Below are 19,482 nucleotides of genomic sequence, written 5' to 3' on the forward strand. Positions count from 1 at the left end.
GAAGATATGGCACTACAAGCTGTTTACAGGCTGATATAGTCCTCAACTTATTGGGACCAGAGTCTCACTCGTGCAATGTGATCAGTAAGCAAGATATCATGTGACTGCTTTGCTCAATGACCATAATCCTGGCATTCCTGATTGAGGTTGTTACGCGATCTTGTGGGTCCGGAGCAGGAATGGTGTTACAATGTTTTACAACAGCCAGAAATGCTTTCAAGCCATAAGGCACACTTTCCAAGGCTACTGCAACTTCAAATAATCATGAAATGGTTGGGGACCCAAAGACTACTCATAGTCCTCGACTTACAACTATAAATGGGACTGGCACTTCCCTCATGAAGCAATGCGGTTGTAAAGAGCAATGTCATGTGACCACTCATTTAGCAATAACAATTCCAGCACTCCTGTTGTCAACCCCTGTGACTCAGGGGTTTCTTGGCGCACTGTAAAAGCTCTCAAGGAAACAGCTGTGTTTTCCAACAGAAATAGCTTCAGTACTACAAACTAAGTACTCTTAACACAGTGGTCCCAACCTTTTCAGCTCTGTGGACCGGCAGCGGCAGGGGAGGAGAGGTGTGCTTATCTGCTGCTTGCACAGCCCAATTAGCAACAGACCACGAAACAGTACCGGACCGCGGACTGAGGGTTGGGAACCCCTGCTCTAATACTTCCACCTCTTGCTTGATAGCAAAGAAAAGAAGTCTGTCCTCACTAAAGCCAGAACAAAGTCACACTCAGGGACTTACCTCTGAACAAAGACTTCATTGTGGAGGTAATTCTCAAAAGTCTTCCTGAAGGCAGATTCCTCCAAGTCCCTCTGGATCTGAGAATCTGTTTTAGGGCAGTCACAACAATTCTCATCCCTTTTTTCACCCTCAGTCCCGTTGTGCTTGAAGTGGTCTTCTACTAGCGGGGGAGACCATGTCCAAGAGGGTAGTTTCAAGCCTGCAGGACAGATGGATAATAAAGCTTTTATGTCTCGCGATCCTAAAAGATTAATGGTCAGTAAGGGAATTACAGCCTCAAGGTCATCATGTTTTTTTTTTTTAATATGTAATGCTAATTCCTACTGGAAAGAACTGCAATTCAAGCAAGATCCTCTCTAATTGAATACATCTGAGGGTTGAATATAGTACCTGACTACAACTTGTTAAAGCAGTCACTCCTCCTCCCTGGATCATATAGTTGTTCTCAAAAGATTGTTGTATAATCCCAGAAAAATATATACTTGGTTTAAGGATTTGCAGATAGATGTTATTTGTTTCTGCATGCTCCATGATACTTTTCTTAAGCCAAATCAAAGGGTTACATAGCCTATTGATCTTGTTGGTTAGGAGAGTATGGGAACATTGGCCCAGCATGTATAGAAGATGCCAGTTAGGTTCAGACATTTTAGCTAATTGCTGCTGGGTTAGTATAGGGTTGCTCAAATCACCTCCTCCCAGGTTAATCAAGGAAGCTTAATTAAGGTTAAATCCATTGTGCTGCACAGCCAAAGTTGCTATTGATTGTTGATTGTGTGTTTATAGAAATAGCTGTAAATGGGAAACCCCAGGTTTGAGATAGATGGCTTTGTGAAAACATAAAGAAAAGGTATGATATGTCTGAATACAATAAAAAAAATTGGACACTTTGGCAAATAATAGCTGGGTATTCACATGTTCTAAGCTGTGAAGTGGTTGGTTTGGTTTACTATATTAAATTGATGTAGCCAGAGTTAGTTTAATAGATTTTTACCCCATTGCAATTCATCAAACTCTTGGTGTTTATAGATACAATTAGTCAAATATTTAAGCATGACTAGACCTACAAATCACAATATCAACAAAGAGGTGTGGTAATCCAAATGCCTTTTGGTACAGCTCAGTTATCAATATCTTCTGAAAGGTGGCCAACCGAATGTAATCTCAAGCAAGAGGCCAACCCAAAGGGCTGGTGCCACCCAAAAGTAACAATTTTTCTGAACATCAACTTCCTGACTTATCAAAAGTGGGGAACAATCTGCTGCTACTCCTGGCATAATCATAAGGTTGCACAGAATTCTGTAAGAAAATACAGACTTGTATCAATCCATAAAAGCTCATAGGTTAACACCAGAACTTCAAACTACATCTGAAGTTTCACCAGGAACTAATGCAGGGATACAATACAGGTGTCACATGGTCCAAGTGATAACTGCAGGTAAATATCTGGGCTGCTACATCCTCTATCAATTAAAATCATTAAATGTTTTTTAAAGGCAATCCCATATGGAATAGAGAATTCTAATGGGCTAAACAGTGGACTAAATAGGTGCACCAACCCACTTGCTCTGAAAATATCAGAAGTTTAAATCTGGAAACAGGGGGACACAGCTAGCCTGCCTTACCCTTCAGGCAATAATCTAGTTCATAGAGTTCGTTGTCTTCACTTTGTTGTTCCCAGGATACCATATAATGTGTAATATTCCCATTGGGATGAGAAGGTGGCTTCCACTTCAGGATGATCTGTGATGAAGAGTTGGAAACAGAAATTGGATCCTGGGGGACACTTGGCACTGGAGAGAAGAGAAAAAATATCTATATATGAAGAGAAAAAATATCTATATATCTATATATATATCTATATAAATAGGAACAAGGTGAACAAAAACCTTGCCAAGCCACACAGAGTGTCTCAATAGAAGAGAATATTTGTAGCTGAGAATTCACCTTGGTGCTCTCTGAACTTGGCTGTTTTCTTGCAAATGTTTCATTACAAGCCTGGTAACATTATCAGTGCTAGTAGGGAATGGGATTTGCTCTCATTTTATATACTAGTGGCTTACCCTGTCATTGTTGGTGGGAGTGGTCTTCATGGTTCCTTGATTGGACTGTTGTTTATTGTTAGCTTCTCTGTCTGAGTTGGTAGTTGGGAATATTACTTGCTTTCTACTTGATTGTTGGTTTAATATTAATCTTGATACTAATCTCTGTTCATCTGAATGCTGATGAGGAGTGTTTTGGTGTTTTTGCTTCCTTTTTGTCTGTTTGATTGTCTCTATTTTATTCTGGGCTAGTTTGATTGCTCTTTGAATGCTATTGCCACTTCCGAATAATGAACTTTAAATGGTAAATAGAGAAGCCAGAGAGATTCAGAGGAGAACTAACCAAGGCGATAAGGGGTCTGGAAACTAAGCTCTATAAGGAGAAGTTAATGGATCTGGCTATGTTTGGCTCGCATGAGAAAACTTAGGGGAGATATCACAATGGTCAATTATAAATTATTACAATCATAAATAGGTATTTATAAATATCTAAAAGGGTGCAACATAACAGTAGCGGACCTATTTTGCTAAAACTAAGAATGGGGCAAGGACCAATTAAATTGAATTAAAAAGGAAAGGAGACTCAGATGAATACTTTGAGGAATTTCCTGGTGTTAAGAATTGAAAAAGATTTTCAAGTGGGAGCTGGAGCCAGCTAGGGGAGATGGTTTGCTGGATTTCTGCTATGAAAAGAGGTCACGTTAGATGAACTACAAGCCTTTTCCAACAAACTCTGCAGCAATACATTAAAATAATTCTGTAGTATATAATTATTAAGTCAGGGAATCAGTTACAACAATTCTTCCCCAAAAACTGTTTTGACAGGCAGTTCCTAAACATTGCAAGACAGCAGTACTGCTCACCAGAAGCATTAGTTCGAATGTATATGATCTCGCTCTTTGCCCCATAGATTTTCTGCTCATCTATATGAGTGACCAGCGTCTTCACAAAAATGGCATACTGAGTCCAGGCTTTCAGGTTCCGCATCAGATACCCTGGTTCTTTGCTTTTGGAATCAGCCGCCCGGGAAGGAGGTTCAATATCCACCACTGTCCAGCTGTTGGAGCCACAAACATCCTGGCCATCAAATTCCGTCACGTTCCGGAAAGGACTAACCCAAAAAGGAAGGGAAAGGACACTAGCTGCTATTTCAGAAAAGCAATACATACATGTAGGAAGAAATGTGCTATTCGTTTTAAATGGGGCGCAATGGATACAAGTTCAGAATTATGGAGAGGAGAAAGAACTCTTCTGTCTAACTAGGCTGGCCAATGGTAAGTGAGTGCTAGACGTGTAGAAAATCATGTCAGCCTAAAATGGCCAAATAACCCAAGCGAACAAAGAATGCCAATATTGGTATAGTACAATGGTAAAGCCAAGCACTCAAGAGCAAGTGCATGAATACATGAAGCCATTGCTCCAAACGACTTGATAGCCTTCACTGGGTTACAAATACAAGCAGAGGCCATAATGTTTTCTTGCCTACTGAACATAACTGACATTTTGACATTTCTTTTAATGTGAAGCATTTTCAAAGCTAAGTATAAGATTAGGAATTTTAAAATGGCTAAGGTCAATAGTTTTAATGTATTTCGAGTAACTACAAAGCTAATTTTGTTTTTCCTACCGGTTAATCAATTTATTTTATACTTAATATAGGATCAAATATATTGAATATCACCATATTTTTGTAATATTTACAAAGCCTCTTAGTTACACGTTGCTTGGTTCTAATCCAAAAAGACCAGTACTTCTATCTACATTCAGTCTGCAAGAATATTCAATGAAAGAAATAAAGCTGGAGGCAACTCTGGTACTTTGTGGATCACTGACCATTAACTTTTCTCAGCCTTACTCTTCTGCACTGCACAATACAGGCTCGATATCTGGGAACGAAACTTTAACGAGGATTGTTTACTCACGCTTCCTTATAGAACACCATGAAGCCCAAAAGGTCACGGAAGTCCAGTGGCCAGTATGGCTGCCATTTCAGTACGATTTTGTCACTGGACGTTTTTATCTTAACAAACTTCAGCACTTCATTCTCACCTGCAGAGAATGACATCACATTTGTATTACCAAGGATTTGTGGGTAGAAAAAACAATGGTATGATCATACCAAATTGAGCATTTCGTGTTGTATCCAGAAAAGTAAATCCCATACTCTGTGAAACCACAGATAGGATGTTAGTTCAACAGGAAAGTAATGGCGAATTAGAAGAGAGAGTCAAGAGCATGGGATTTCCCCCCCATTTATTTATTTATTTATATACTGCCCATCTCATTTTTTGAACCCAGCGATTTGCACCCGCCTATTTGGGTTGTTACTATCAAATGAAATATCATGGGAAACCAGGACTTGAAGTCAAGAGACCAAAGTAGGTGTTAATGAAAAAGCCATCAAGGGGAATTGTTTGTTTGTTTATATCCTGCTTTTATTATTGTTATAAATAACGGCAAACATACTTATTATTCCTTTCTATTTCCCCCACAACAACAAACTTCAAGGTGAGTTGGGCTGAGAGAGAGAGAGAGAGAGAGAGAGAGAGAGAGAGTAACTGACCCAAAGTCCCACAGCAGCTCTTATGCCTAAGGCGGGAATAGAACTCACAATCTCCTAGTTTCTAGCCTGGTGCCTTAACCAGTAGACCAAACTAGCTTGAATCAGAGGAACATGAAGAACACATTGGAGTATCAGAAATAAGGGAGTGAATTAACACAATGAAGGCAGCTGTGGCTATAGAAATCAAGCCCCTCTGTTCTATAGAGAGAAGGTAGAGAGCCTCTCGCACACATATGTGCTATTGCTAAGGGAGGCTGTGGGGACAAATTGTCCTGTCGCTGCCAGCCTGGCAGAAATTCATAAACGAGGGCTGGATTTGCTCTGCAACTCAGTCGGAAAATATATAGCATACATAAACAGGATGTTACTAATTTGGAAGCTACATCTTTGAATGCAGAAACATTTCCAGAAGGAAACAAAGCCAAAACACAACAAATGTATGGTTCTGGACCAATGCCCACTTCCTCTCCTTGTTGCTTTGAGATTAAAGTAAAGTTTCAACCACACTAGTGGGCAATTACTGACCCCAAAGTCAAAGTGAGAGTGGTAGCAGGATTCCAAAAGCCACTGAGAAAATGCGCCTTTGCCTAATCCAAAAGTCTTAATGCAAAATAACAATTTTATGATTAACTGCAAACACTATATATATATATAGAGGCTGTGAAGTAATAATCAATAAATGTTACTTAAGATGTACATAGATGCACACAGATACCCTAAAAGAGTGTCTATGTGCATCCTAACCAGTAAGACCATGTTCATCCTCCACTCATCCATAATTAAGAAAAGACGTATCATCTCATTTTAGAATTATTCATTTCCTTGGATAGCAGCAACTCATCCTTACAAGAAGCTTGGTCGCCATTGGTCTTCAGAGCAATATCATTCTTCTCCTGGCGCCCTTTTGTTCCTGAGATCTCTTCCATCTTATGGATTTCTGCCAGGCACAATTTGGGGTTGTAATGGAAGAACAGCTTCCCTCGGGCAATAGTGAGATTGTGTTTGCTCCAGTCCCAAAGCTGGCGGAGATTCTGGTTGTCCAGGGCATAAAACGAATAATTTCTGGATAAGAAAGAAAAGGACATGAAGAAAACCAATGCAAAAGAAAAAAAGAAAGAGGAGATTGTCAAGCTGCTTCTTTTGTAATCAGCTCTCGTTTCTAAATTCTCCCTCAAAACCTCCCTTGAGAGTAGGGACCAAGGAACAGGAGATCAAAACCTGCTATTTTTCCTACCCCCTCTGCCTTTAATAGCAGACTGACTTGTTTGTGATGCTTTATAACAGTGTTTCTCAACCTTGGCAACTTGAAGATGTCCGGACTTCAACTCCCAGAATTCCCCAGCCAGCATTCGCTGGCTGGGGAATTCTGGGAGTTGAAGTCCGGACATCTTCAAGTTGCCAAGGTTGAGAAACACTGCTTTATAATAATGCAACAGTGGGGAAAGATATCATTGCTCTCAATAGTATTTCCAAGGGTTCAAGACAACCCTGAAGAACTGAACTCACCCTGCTTCCAGAGTCTGTCCTCTGATCAGGTGCAGCTTGCGGAAAAAAGAGAGAGAGACCAGGGCATAGGAGCGACGGATTTTCAAAAAACCTGAGATTTCTTCAATCAAACCAAGGTTGGCTTCCAACTCAGCAGCAATGTTAGCTAAAGGAAGATGAAACATCAGCCATTCAAGCCACAAAATTATGAACAAAGAGTAGATTGTCATTCATAATGGATCCTAACCAATGTGTAGTCAATAGTGACCCAAAGTCACTATTACAACCACCAAAAATGATTGTCATCATTATCGTAGCTTCCATGGCCCAAAACAGAGATATATGATATGACCAAAGCAGGGGTGGGTTTCGACCGGTTCGCACCGGTCCCTGCGATCCGGTTGGTCGCCGAACCCGGAAGTAAGTAACTTCCGGGAATGGCGAAGCCCCCCCCCCCGCGCCCGCGCGCGCCCGCACACCCGCGCCCGCTCCTTACCCGGTTTTTTCGAATTTTGCGCTTTCCACGCATGCGCAGAACGCCTGCGCGATCCTCCAGGAGCAGCTGGAGCATCGCGCAGACGCTAGTACGCATGCGCGTGCCGTGCGCGTGCGCAAGGACGCCGCGTGCGTGCGCAAGGACGCCGCCGGCCTCGTTCCAACTGATCCTGTTGGAACGGGGCGAGAAACCCACCCCTGGACCAAAGGCAACTATAGTCTTTCCTAGGCATTGCTCCTTTGTGCTCTACCAGTGTGCTTGCTTATCTTATTAAGCCTGGGTTGGACTATCCAGGACAGGAATACAGAACTTCCATTGATTCAAGTGCCAGTCAAGCCTTTGAGAATGGCATTTGGGAAGTGAATAAGATCTGCAACAGGTTTTGGGGGAGGAGGGCGTGTATTGGAAATGTTAAGAGATGAAACAGATTCCTTATGTTTTTGCAAGATTTAAATCTGCCAGTTTCCTCCTTAACTTTCCCTCAAAAAGAGATGTCAGCAGGCCACATTGGACCCTTAGGCTACACTTTTGTACCCCTGAGCTTTGTAAATTTGCATTATTGAAAATAGACTGGGAAAATTTTGACTTTCTGGTAAACTAAAATTTGAGAATATCCCCCAAGCCTCACTTGAGATACTCCATCATATCTCCCCTAAAACTAAAACTAAAAAAAAAAAAAGTGCAAATTTCAGTCCCCGTTATGCATGTGGATAAGGCATGGTCACTGAACAGGAAAAAAAATGTTTTACACTTTATCTTGATTGGCACAAAGTAAAACCGGGTGCAGAAACTCACTTCCTCCACGAATGCTGATAATCAAACTTCCATTCACAACGGTGCAGCCTCGGAGCGTCTGTGCAGCAGTAACCGAATCAATTACCTTTTCTTCACCTATATCACATGTTTTTGGACAAAGACCTGCACAGGGTGTGCAGCGTAAGCTGAAAAAGAAAATGCCAGAGGGGATCATTCAGGCTGTCCAATGCTTAATATAAGGGATAATGGTGCAATAAAACACTAACTTTTCTAATCTAGGAAAAGATTTTAGAGTTCATAGCCAGTATTACAAGAACCTACAATCTGTAAACTGGTGATGCCTTAATAATTAGCTAATCTCTTCAGGCCCTTTTTTCTAGCCTCAACCAGGATGAAGGCTTTGACAACACAGCTACCATCTTGCGCCCATGGTTATGTTCCTGGTTCCTTAATAATTGACATTTCAAACATGACTTTTCTGGTTCCACCACAAAAGCGCGTAGGACAAAATCGCGCTCGACAAAAACGTGCTGTGACGTCATCACAGCGCGACGAAAAAGTTCGAAAAATGTAAAAATAAAGCGAAAACCTTGCCCTAAGCCCCCCAAACCTAACCCTAACCCTAACCCTAACCCTAACTCTTAACCTAACCCTAAACCTAACTCTAAACCTAACCGTTAAAGTAACGAAAAACCTAACGCTAACCCTTAACCTAACCCTAACGCTAACGCTAACGCTCTAAAGCTAACCTAACCCTTAACCTAACCCTAATTCTAACCCTAAACCTAACCCTTACCTTTATGTGAATCGGCTTGCTTTAATTTAATTTTTATTAATTTTTATTTGAATTTTTCGATCTTTTTCGTCGCGCTGTGATGACGTCAAAGGCACGATTTTGTCGATCGCGCTTTTGCCGTCCGCGCTTTTGACGGGTCACGGACTTTTCCACAGGATTCAATCATCTGATAGAATTTTAAATCTCTCTCTCTCTCTCTCTCTCTCTCCCTCCCTCTCTGTGTGTGTGTGTGTGTGTTAATGAAATAAGTAGGTAGGCAGGTATGTTGCCAGCAAAATGCTATAATGAGCCACGGTGGTGCAGCAGTTAGAGTGCAGTACTGCAGGCTACTTCTGCTGACTGCCCACTAACTGCAATTTGGCAGTTCAAATCTCACTAGGCTCAAGATTGACTCATCCTTCCAAGGTGGGTAAAATGAGGGCCCAGATTGTTGGGGGCAATAGGTTGATTATGTAATCCACTTAGAGGGGGCTGTAAAGCACTGTGAAGTGGTATATAAGTCTAAGTGCTATTGCTATACATTATTTTCAGAAGAGCAAAGAAAACTGCCACCAGGCGTAAAACCCCATATTCGTTCAAAGTTCTTGGAATGAACTGAACTGAAATATATTACAATTAATACTAATATTCAGAAAAAAATATCTGTACTCTTAGTTTATTTTATAGGCTACACACTCTTCATAGGAGTCTGAGCAGTTTAAAACTAAGAAACAAAATAGAAATAAAATAGAAATAGAAACAAGCTTTCCTGTGATAAACAACTGAATTATCAATTACAGTATCTTTTTTTTATATACCAAGAATGCTCCAAATTGTCCATTTCCTCTCCCCTGTGGACATCTTGCTCTTCATTTCCCCCCCCTTTACAACGTAAGAGGTACTAGCAAGGAATCAGAAAATCCAGTTGTCTTGTTGCAAAATTTATGATCAGCTGGAAGGAGGCAAATTCCAAGTACTGAAAACCAAGGAATGTTTTCCAAGTATTTGGAAGGCAGCACAAATATGTCTTTTTATATATATTTATCATTTCATCCAATTCCGTAAACTGCAGAAGTACTAAGTTGCTTTTAAATAATATATGCATACCTTAAGTATATTTCCACTTAGTGTTGTCTAAATGTTTAAAATGATTGGCACAGTCTGCAGAATATATCTTAGAATATTATTTAGAAAGTAAGTATTCATGATTTAGATCTACTCGACTTGAATGTTACGAGGAGAAAACAAGCATTTCTACTCTTACTGAGAATTATGACAGCACTACAAATCCAAAAGCTTCTCAATATTTTAGATTGCAAGTTTCTTTATTATCACTTGGCACAAAATGCTATTCTCCCCCTTCTTCATTTCTCATTTGCAATGTATTTGCTACTAATCCTGATATACCTCTCAAAACCTACGCTCACAATAGAGACAATAAAAAAGGAAGAACTCACTTGGTAGAGTTTAAGGTGTAACCGGAAGGGCAATCAGGGATGCATTCGCCATTGTGGATCACATGGCATTCAGACTTGCGTGCCATCTTGCATTTATTGTGCAGCTCCTGACAGAAGTCGAAAGTCACACACCGCCAGCCTTTGTAGCGATAGTAATTAGGTGGGCATGTTTCTATACACCTGCCATCCAAAACGAAATTCCGGCAGGCCACACATTTCTCTGGATCGTTGGGCTCAAAGCAGTTGCCAAGGCACTCTGTATGGCAGCACTTGCCAGTTTTGGTACAGCCCTGAGACTTGCATGTGGCATGACACACTGGAAAAGAGAAATAAAGAGAGATGGTTACTAGGCAGTTTTAGAAGAAGGTGCTCCTCACCTCAAGGAAAACTGCCTTTATTGCTTCATCCAGGTATACTAGGCACACTAGAGTCCCACATATATGAGCGCTTTATGGCTATTTACCAGAATGTCAATTGCCACTCCCACAATCCAGCAGATTGATTTGATTACTTCTGCCCTTCTTACCTTTGCCCTTTTTCTAAATAGTAAAGTGCATTTCCAGTTGAACACAGTGAGGTGCATTACTTGCCATTTTTATTTTCTAAGAAATCTTAGGAATCCTATCTAAAACCAAGAGGCATTTTTTAAAATAATGATGATACAAAAGGCTGGTTCTTCATGGCAAGGTGGATTCCAGTTTTTTAAGTATAGCATAATATTTAAAATATAAAAAGTCAAATGGCCATGATATTGGGCAAACAGTAATTGATGCCATAGGCCACGTGGTAGATCTCAAGTTCCCAAGTCTAAACATCTAGTTTTATTTAAAGTTTTGCAATGCAGCATCTTATCGTCACAAGACCAAATTCCATATGTTTCAATTCAGTCCAAATGCAAACATGAACTTTTAATTTTTGACCCCATACCCTTCACCATCCATTCTTAATTTATGATAGCTTCTATTTTGCTTCTCTCAAAAATTTACCTTCATTCCACCATCCTCTTCCCATAAACCCTCCTTCTTTGTGATACTTGTGATACTTTTATTGTGAGTCTACTCAAACATACTAATATCAGTTATGGAACTGCTTTTAAAACGCCTTTTAATATCTAGACTGGCAAGATCTTAATTTTGTTTACTCAACTTTAATTCTTTCAGCACGGAAAAACTGGTGATACAGGGATGGAGGGGATGGAATAATGGAAATGTACATAGTTTAATGTACTTGGAGCCGTTTCTTAAAGAAATGGTATGCCTCTCTTCTGTTTACCCATTATTTTATAATCAACATACTACCAAGGAGGATATGGTTAAAGATCAGAACAAAACAAGCAAAAATGTAGACATCAGAGGAAGGACAGAATCCCTTAATAGAAAAATTAGCATCTGCCTCTTTGCTAAATGGCTATGGAGCCACCACCACCTCATGCTAGAAAGGAATCACATGCTATCCTAACATCATTCACCACTTCAGCTCTCTATGCCAGTCCGAAGTGAGAAGGCTCTACTGTACAGAATATTACTAATAGCAAGTCCCACAGGAAAGGCTTGTATACAGTATACAGACAAAATAAGGAACTGAAACAGCTAAGTAATATCTAGCTCTGAAATGTCCTTAGTTCAGTGTTTTTCAACCTTTTTGTGCAAAGGCACACTTTTTTCATGAAAAAAATCACGAGGCACACCACCATTAGAAAATGTTAAAAAAATTTAACTCTGTGCCTATATTGACTATATATAAAGTAATTTTCCCACGGCACACCTTACACTATGTCACGGCACACTAGTGTGCCGCGGCACAGTGGTTGAAAAACACTGCCTTAGTTGATAATCAGGAAGAAAGCTTTTTTTCCCCTTAAGTTGGTGGGGTATAACCATTAGGAAATATCAAAACTACTCCTTTTACCTTATAGTTGTTGCTCTCCAGAAGCTCAGGGCCACAAAAGAGACCTGCTTAAGAACAAAAACTACTGGGTATCTAAAGCCAATAGGCAGATTTTGGTCAAAATATGTATCTTAAAGCCACAAGCTTCTGGATCCACAGCCTCACATGGCTTAAAAATAGGCCTTCTGAAACCACGATGGGGCTTTTCAAGAAATAGAAAAGCTTTTGAGAACAGGAAGGGCACTGAGTTTCTCACTTCTTCCATGATACTGTCAATTATAATGCAGAAGCAAATTAACATATGTATACTGATTAAAATGTTTGTTTTCTAGCACCTTCTGTTGTGGTTTTTTATTTTATTTTAGTGTTGATAGGATCATATGGTCTGAAATGTATTTGTGGTAGTTCAAACCACTAACAGAGTTAACTAATAAATAGTGGAATACAGTTTTCATTCCAATATTCTGTTCTTACAGTCCCAAGAAAGACTCGTGAAAAGTTAGAGCAGATATGACTGCAAAATGACTCAGCCTGGAAAGTGACAGTCGTCTATAAACAACAAGAGCTTAATTGATTTATTTTCCAGCCCTGTGAGAGTAATAGGCAATTTCCTTGTACTTTCTTATTATGTTTGTTGCAACTGCTGGTCTGGAAGTAGAAGAGAGTGAGAGAGAAACCACATATAAGAATATTTCCAAAGCAATGCAAAATACCATCTTTGAGGTTTCAAGACGCACACCAATAGCATTCTTCTCTGGATATTCAAATAGAGCTATAAAGCTCAGTTGGATGTTTATGGTTAGAAGGGGCTAGCAGATACCCATATTCAGCAAAGGTACCAGATATACTTCCAAAATCTAGGCAAATGATACCTACTGAGAAAGATAGAATTTATCTAGAAGAAGTCTATCCTTGATTATTCATGGAGACAAATAGGAAATAGATGGTTCCTGCATGTCTTCCTTCTCTAAATTCTTTCAAAGAATACGAGCTGACTGCTATTAGTAATACATGCAAGTTAATTGAACTTATTTTTTTTAAGTTTTTTTTATTTTTTATTTTCAAAACAAACAGCACATAAGATCTTCCTTTTTTACATACTGTTGAAAGTGTATCAGTTGGTTACAAAAGACTTTCGTGCATCTCTTCCACAGTCATCAAGCATAATTCACATTAACTCAAGTATTTTAACTCAGATTTTTATACATGTTACCGTCATCATACCTCCATTTTCATTTGACTATAGTTGTTTAAACGTCCTTCATCATAAAATATACCAAGATTTAAGAAATAACCACATACTGGCATTTCATTTAATATTTCTAAAATCCTCCAATGACACTAAATCCTTATGTCCTATTCTAGGTAAACATCCATAATATTTAATAACAAAGTTTTCTACCCTTCTTTCCAAATCACTGTTTAAAATTTACATCTCATTTCCATATATATATATATATATATATATATATGTATATATATATATATATATATGTATATGTATATGTATATGTATATGTATATGTATATGTATATGTATATGTATATGTATATGTATATGTATATGTATATGTATATGTATATGTATATGTATATGTATATGTATATGTATATGTATATGTATATGTATATATGGAAATGTTATTATCATTATCCCTCCTTTATTTGATTATATCCTGCATCATATCATTTTCCCCCTAGTAATCAAGACTTAACTGAATCTAACTTAATTCTTTTTTTAAAATTATTATTAACCTTTATATATAATTCAGAAGGATTTCTAATCTTCCTTTCATGGGTACCATTCAATATTCATATCTAATTATTACATCATAACACTACACATTGTGTACATTATTATCATTATCAATTATTTATTTAACTGTATCTATTATCACTAAATTTCACTCAGTTTATCTAGTTTTAAATTATACTCTTCCATCTATCAACCTGTACCTTTCCAGTAACAAAACAGTGTCATATCTTCTGCCATTTGTGGCGTCAGTCCTCTAATAATCTCCTTAATCAGCTTTGTATGGACTCCTCTTAGCAATTCTTTGTTTATAAGCTCTCTCATGTAATTTCGATGCCCTTCTTCCATTTCCTTAATCAGCTTATCTTTGATTGTTGGTGGTGTTATCAAAACTATTGCTAATAAGATTTCTCTCTTTAAATCCATAAATTCTTTTATTTTTTCCTATTCTGTATCTTCCCATCTGGGGTAGGTTTTCCCTCCATTTAATTCCTCTTTCAGTATTCTACTCTTTCCGTTTTCAGAAACAAACCAATCACCATAAATATCAGCAATTTTAATTTCTTTATATTCATTTTCCTCTTTGATTTTTTGGATTTTAACAGCCACTTTTTCCATTTGATGAACATCTTCAACTTCTCTGTCATATTTTATTGTTAGATGCACTAAGTAATCCAACTTCTTCTCTATCCTCTCACTTGTATTTGATAATTTCTGTATTTCTGAGAATATCTTTTGCAGATTTAAAACTTCTTTCTGGTGTTGAAATTGTGCCATGATTTCCAGCTGACAAACACTGCTACTCTAGCTTAGAAGGTTTTAGCAGAATTAAGCATCACAATAACATTTCACCCTTCTCTAGTTAAAAATCTACTTCAAAAGAACATCTATGTGCTTTTCTTCTTCTTCTTAGCACTCTCTTTAAACAAGCTGTGAGTCCTTGAACTGCCAAGCCAGGATAATCAGTGAAAAAAGTATTTTGTTTCCAATACATAAACCTCTAGCCTCCAGAGTAGCAGTGTTACAATGTTACCATTTCTTTGTATCTTTTTGTATTTCAAGTAAAAAAAAAAGATCCGATTCTTAAATGAGTTAGAAAAACACCCACAGTAATGAAAGAGGAGAATTTTAGTCCATAGATTACAGAGAATACTCAAAGAAAAAAAAATAGAAGGAAACTTAATCCGTTTGTTTTAAAAGGCTTGCATAAATTCCATCCGTAAAAATAGCATTTAAAAAGTAAGATAACCCACTGTTCAAAACCAGTCCAAATTTAATTCCGCTGCTTATTTCTTCTGTTGTCCAATTTAAATTAATTTTAAGGGTTTTTTTATAGGCAGTCACTTTTAAAACAGTAAAAATTCCTCGTGGCACGACAAAACCGCGCTCGACTAAAGCGCGCCCGATTAAACCGCGTTGCTGACGTCATCAGCAGGGCGACAACAGCGAGCACGGAGAAAAAGGGGCGCTTTAAATAGCGCTTTGAAAGCAAGCCAATTCAAGTTAAGGTAAGGGTTAGGTTTAGGGTTAGGTTTAGGTTTAGGGTTAGGTTAAGGGTTAGGTTAAGGGTTAGGGTTAGGTTAAGGGTTAGTATTAGGTTTAGGGTTAGGTTTAGGGTTAGGTTTAGGATTAGGTTTAGGGGGGTTAGGTTTAGGTTTAGGGGTTAATTTTAGCTTTAGCATTTACAGCGTGCTTTTTTCTCCGCGCTGTTGTCGCACTGTGATGACGTCAGCTACGCGGTTTCGTCGAGCGCGCTTTAGTCGAACGCGGTTTTGTGGTGGAACCAAAATTCCTCACCAGCTGAAAACACTTTCTCTTTCCATATCCTTCCGTTTTGGAGCTGCCCCGACTTCATCAGCCATTTGGCTGGATTTTTTGTCACTGGCTTGAAGAGCTTCTCTTGGATCAATCAGAAACTTTGCGATGTCCCTGTAATCAGTGAGATGTATTCTTCCTGTTCACCATTTCTACGGGACGGTTTAGGTCCATTTGGACCACCCAGAGGCAAAAAGTGTCAACTGCGATCTCAGAGCATTGAGATCTCATGTTATGTTGTCGCGACTTTGGATCCTCCCTTCGTTAATTGAACTTATTGATCCAGCACAAACGCCTTAATGTTCTTTATTCAGCAGCAAAGATTCAAAACAACAATTAAACAGCATATACCACTTTTCAACTTTTTAACACTTTTTGTCTTGCTTTGAAACAGCCATCAAAATGTATTGTGCCCTTCCCAGAATTTCCAGCCAGTTCTCTGGCCATCTTAGTTGAGAATTGGGGAAGTTGCAATTCCAGCGTATCCAAATAATCCCTGGACAGGCAAAAATTATTTAAGGTAATCCTGAGTCTTGGAAACTGGGCAGTACCTAACACTTAACATAAATCAATAAGAAGACAGAAAGTAAGAGTTTGTGCCAATAGTCAGAGAAAGAGATTATTTTTTAGTCATCCCTGTCTAGTCCACCAAACACAATTCAGTTTTAACTTTAACTTAAGTAGAGACGGCTTTAAAATGGAGGATATAGAGATTGCATGGTGCAGCAAAACGTAGTCAAATAACTTTGGGAAAGATTTAAGAAGGCAAGACATTAGCCATCCACCATCCCAAAGGTATGTAAAGACATTTACCGCACAGTCTTGGAAATCAAGTTTGCCAAGATGTATAATAAAACCAAGAAGAGTTAAACACTAAAAAGGCCTTCTGTTTTACTTGTGCAACATGGAACATTTAATGAAGTCTGGTTTGCTATCTATACTGCCTTGTGTGAAGAAGGGCAATGCTAGGCAAGCATCAATTTCTTAGTATTCCAGAACAGGAACACTGCAGACAAATTCATGGAATTGTAAACAGGTACAGTGCACCTGAAGGCTGTTCATGGAAACAATATAGTTCCAATGGCTAGAATTGGAATTAGAATTCACTGTTAGCTTTGATGTCTATTTTATAGAGATCCCACCCGCAAGTAAGGACAATTTTTCTGCAGTCTGCCTGAAATCAGAAGAGAGACTAGAATAGCCAGCTGAACAGGATTTTTTATGCCTTTCAGTTAATGTGAAGAATTCTTCCAGCTACTGCTAAAAAATATTTAAGTGATACTAGGTAGGAGAATACTCTATGGAAGCAAAAGCTGGAGTTTAAAGAAGCAGGATAGGGAGAATAGTGAAGCTTTGGACTTTGGTATCGGAGAAGACTTCTGAGAATTTCATGGCGAGCCAGGAAAACAAATGGATCCTAGAGCAAATCAATGCAGAGGTTTTTGTTTTCAAACACCAGGCTTAAACTATTTTATTTTGGATACATTATGCAAAGACCTTGCTCTCTGCAGGGAAGGGTTCAAGGAAAAAGAAGAAGAAGATGACCAGCAACAAGGTAGTTGAACTCTGTTATAGTGGCAGTGGGGGCACCCATGGAAGATGTGAAAGACAGGGAAAAAAGTCAGAATTTGATGGCACATAATCAATCACTTGGAGAACATAGAACTGCCAAAATGAGTTCACAAATATTCAGTACACGAAAGCAACTCCAAGTGCTTGACAACACTCCCATATTCAGATGTGAGGACACATGGTCTCATTTTCTTGGAAGACAGTGTGTTATCTTCCATTGTACCCATATCAGTGGATAAAGTGTAGTTTTGGGGAAACTTACTTCAAATTCAAAATGCCAGATACCTAGAACCAGCGTCCTGAGGAGTGCCTGTGCAGTCCCTACTTTAGAATCTGGATTTGCACAGAGACAAATCTCTCCTTGTTAAAGTACACAGAAATCACAAAGATGACCAGAGACCTATCAGCAGAACAATGCATTCCTCCATCCACACAGACTGCTATATCTATCTATATGTCAGGTCTTTCACATATGCTTGAAACGATCATGCGTCTATGAAGGTGAAGTGAAGCTCTAATGATAAATCTATGGTTGCTCAAGCGACCACATCTTCCTCAAATTAGAGAGAAATATAGATCAAAGAGACAAAGTTTAAATAAGCATATGAAGGATTCCTAAGCTGCAAAGCATTTCTACATTTTAGAACTTTATACTGCAGTTTTCCCTAGCTCCACCCCATACTGCTATAGAACATCTGACTGGAATGAAGACAAAATAAGAGAGCTCAGAAGCAATATCCCGATGCCCTGCAAAGTGCTACAGTAAGAACAATAATTTAGAAAGCGCCCGCGTGCAACATGGGAGCACTTAGCCAAGATCATTCAGCCCTTTACTCTCAGCAGCATTACTTTCTGGTAACCTCTAAACTAGGTTAATTTTGGCCCATGCTGATGGGACTTTATTTATTTAATGTTTCAAGCATTATGCCACTTGGTCAAAGATTCAAGGGTCCTGTTCAGGGGGGAAAAAAGCCTTTCGGGAATTTTCTTAACAGTACAATTACTCAATTTAAGGCTATTTTTGCTTAAATACCATGATTCCGAATAAGGAAAGAGAGAGTGACAAAGTCAGAGAAGCAGATAAACCATAACCAGCCTGGACAAGAGAGTAACTAGAGCGACTGGACTGCAAACAAGAAAACAGAACATTTTAAAGCTCCAGATCCTCAGAAATCCAGGTCAGGAAATGCTTCTGACAACAGAACCGCCCTCACCCTTAGCCAATACATTGGCTGCTTGGGGTAGGAAGCCATTCAACACATTTTTCTATCTTTGCACAAAGCAAACAGATACTTAACCCCTTCGGAACACAAGAGAAGGGGAAAGCAGCCCTGTCTGCAGGCTTTACACTAATACAAACTGGGGAAAAAGAGATTCTTACTTTAAATCTGAGTGCATGTGTGTGGAGAGGGGGAGAAATGTTAGTTAAAGCCACGTCGCATTGTGACAATAATACATAAGGTCTGACAGGGGTGGTAGAGCATAATGGCAAAAAAAATAATAATATTGAAAGTTTGAAAGTTTTCAATCGAAACAGCTTGTTTTGGACAGAATCCACAGGCAGAATGATGAATCTGTACGTACTGTTCTAATCAAGCACTGCTGTGGTAGGAACTCTCTGAAGACTTTATCTATAAGGGAGAAATTCCCTTTGTTCCCCCCCCCCTCTTGCTTTATTGTATATGGAAACAATGTCTGGGCCATCCTTCCTCAACCTCCCCCTTCTAGTTGCTGTGGAAACCTTTTCCTAAATTATCTAAGTTGTGGACACAATTTCTTGCAATAGCAATAGCAATAGCAATAGTTAGGCTTATATACCGCTTCATAGGGCTTTCAGCCCTCTCTAAGCGGTTTACAGAGTCAGCATATTGCCCCCAACAACAATCTGGGTCCTCATTTTACCCACCTCGGAAGGATGGAAGGCTGAGTCAACCTTGAGCCTGGTGGGATTTGAACAGCCAAACTGCTGAACTGCAGTCAGCTGAAGTAGCCTGCAGTGCTGCATTTAACCACTGCGCCACCTCGGCTCTTGCCCTTTTAGCCCCATTCTGAGTCTCCATTCAATTATATATTTATAAAGATAAAAATACAGACAGCTTGTTTGGTTGGTTGGGTTTTGTATGAGAGGTGAAGAA

At 39.0% G+C, this 19,482-nt stretch overlaps 1 protein-coding gene across 1 annotated transcript in view; it reads right to left on the reverse strand.

Moving 5' to 3' along the window:
- INSR (insulin receptor) overlaps positions 1-19,482 on the reverse strand; it is a 98,911-nt gene that overhangs the window by 25,356 nt on the left and 54,073 nt on the right. The window contains exons 3-10 of the mRNA XM_014063092.2: positions 10,321-10,636; positions 8,128-8,273; positions 6,858-7,002; positions 6,199-6,413; positions 4,711-4,837; positions 3,652-3,899; positions 2,372-2,539; positions 750-948 (exon numbers count right to left, since the gene is read on the reverse strand). Coding sequence (XP_013918567.2) covers positions 750-948; positions 2,372-2,539; positions 3,652-3,899; positions 4,711-4,837; positions 6,199-6,413; positions 6,858-7,002; positions 8,128-8,273; positions 10,321-10,636 — 1,564 coding nt within the window. The remainder of the gene's footprint in view (positions 1-749; positions 949-2,371; positions 2,540-3,651; positions 3,900-4,710; positions 4,838-6,198; positions 6,414-6,857; positions 7,003-8,127; positions 8,274-10,320; positions 10,637-19,482) is intronic.

This window comes from Thamnophis sirtalis, unplaced genomic scaffold (genome assembly GCF_051295495.1).
Source record: "Thamnophis sirtalis isolate CommonGarterSnake01/CBP01778 unplaced genomic scaffold, rThaSir2_p1.2 scaffold_1, whole genome shotgun sequence".
NCBI lineage: Eukaryota > Metazoa > Chordata > Lepidosauria > Squamata > Natricidae > Thamnophis > Thamnophis sirtalis.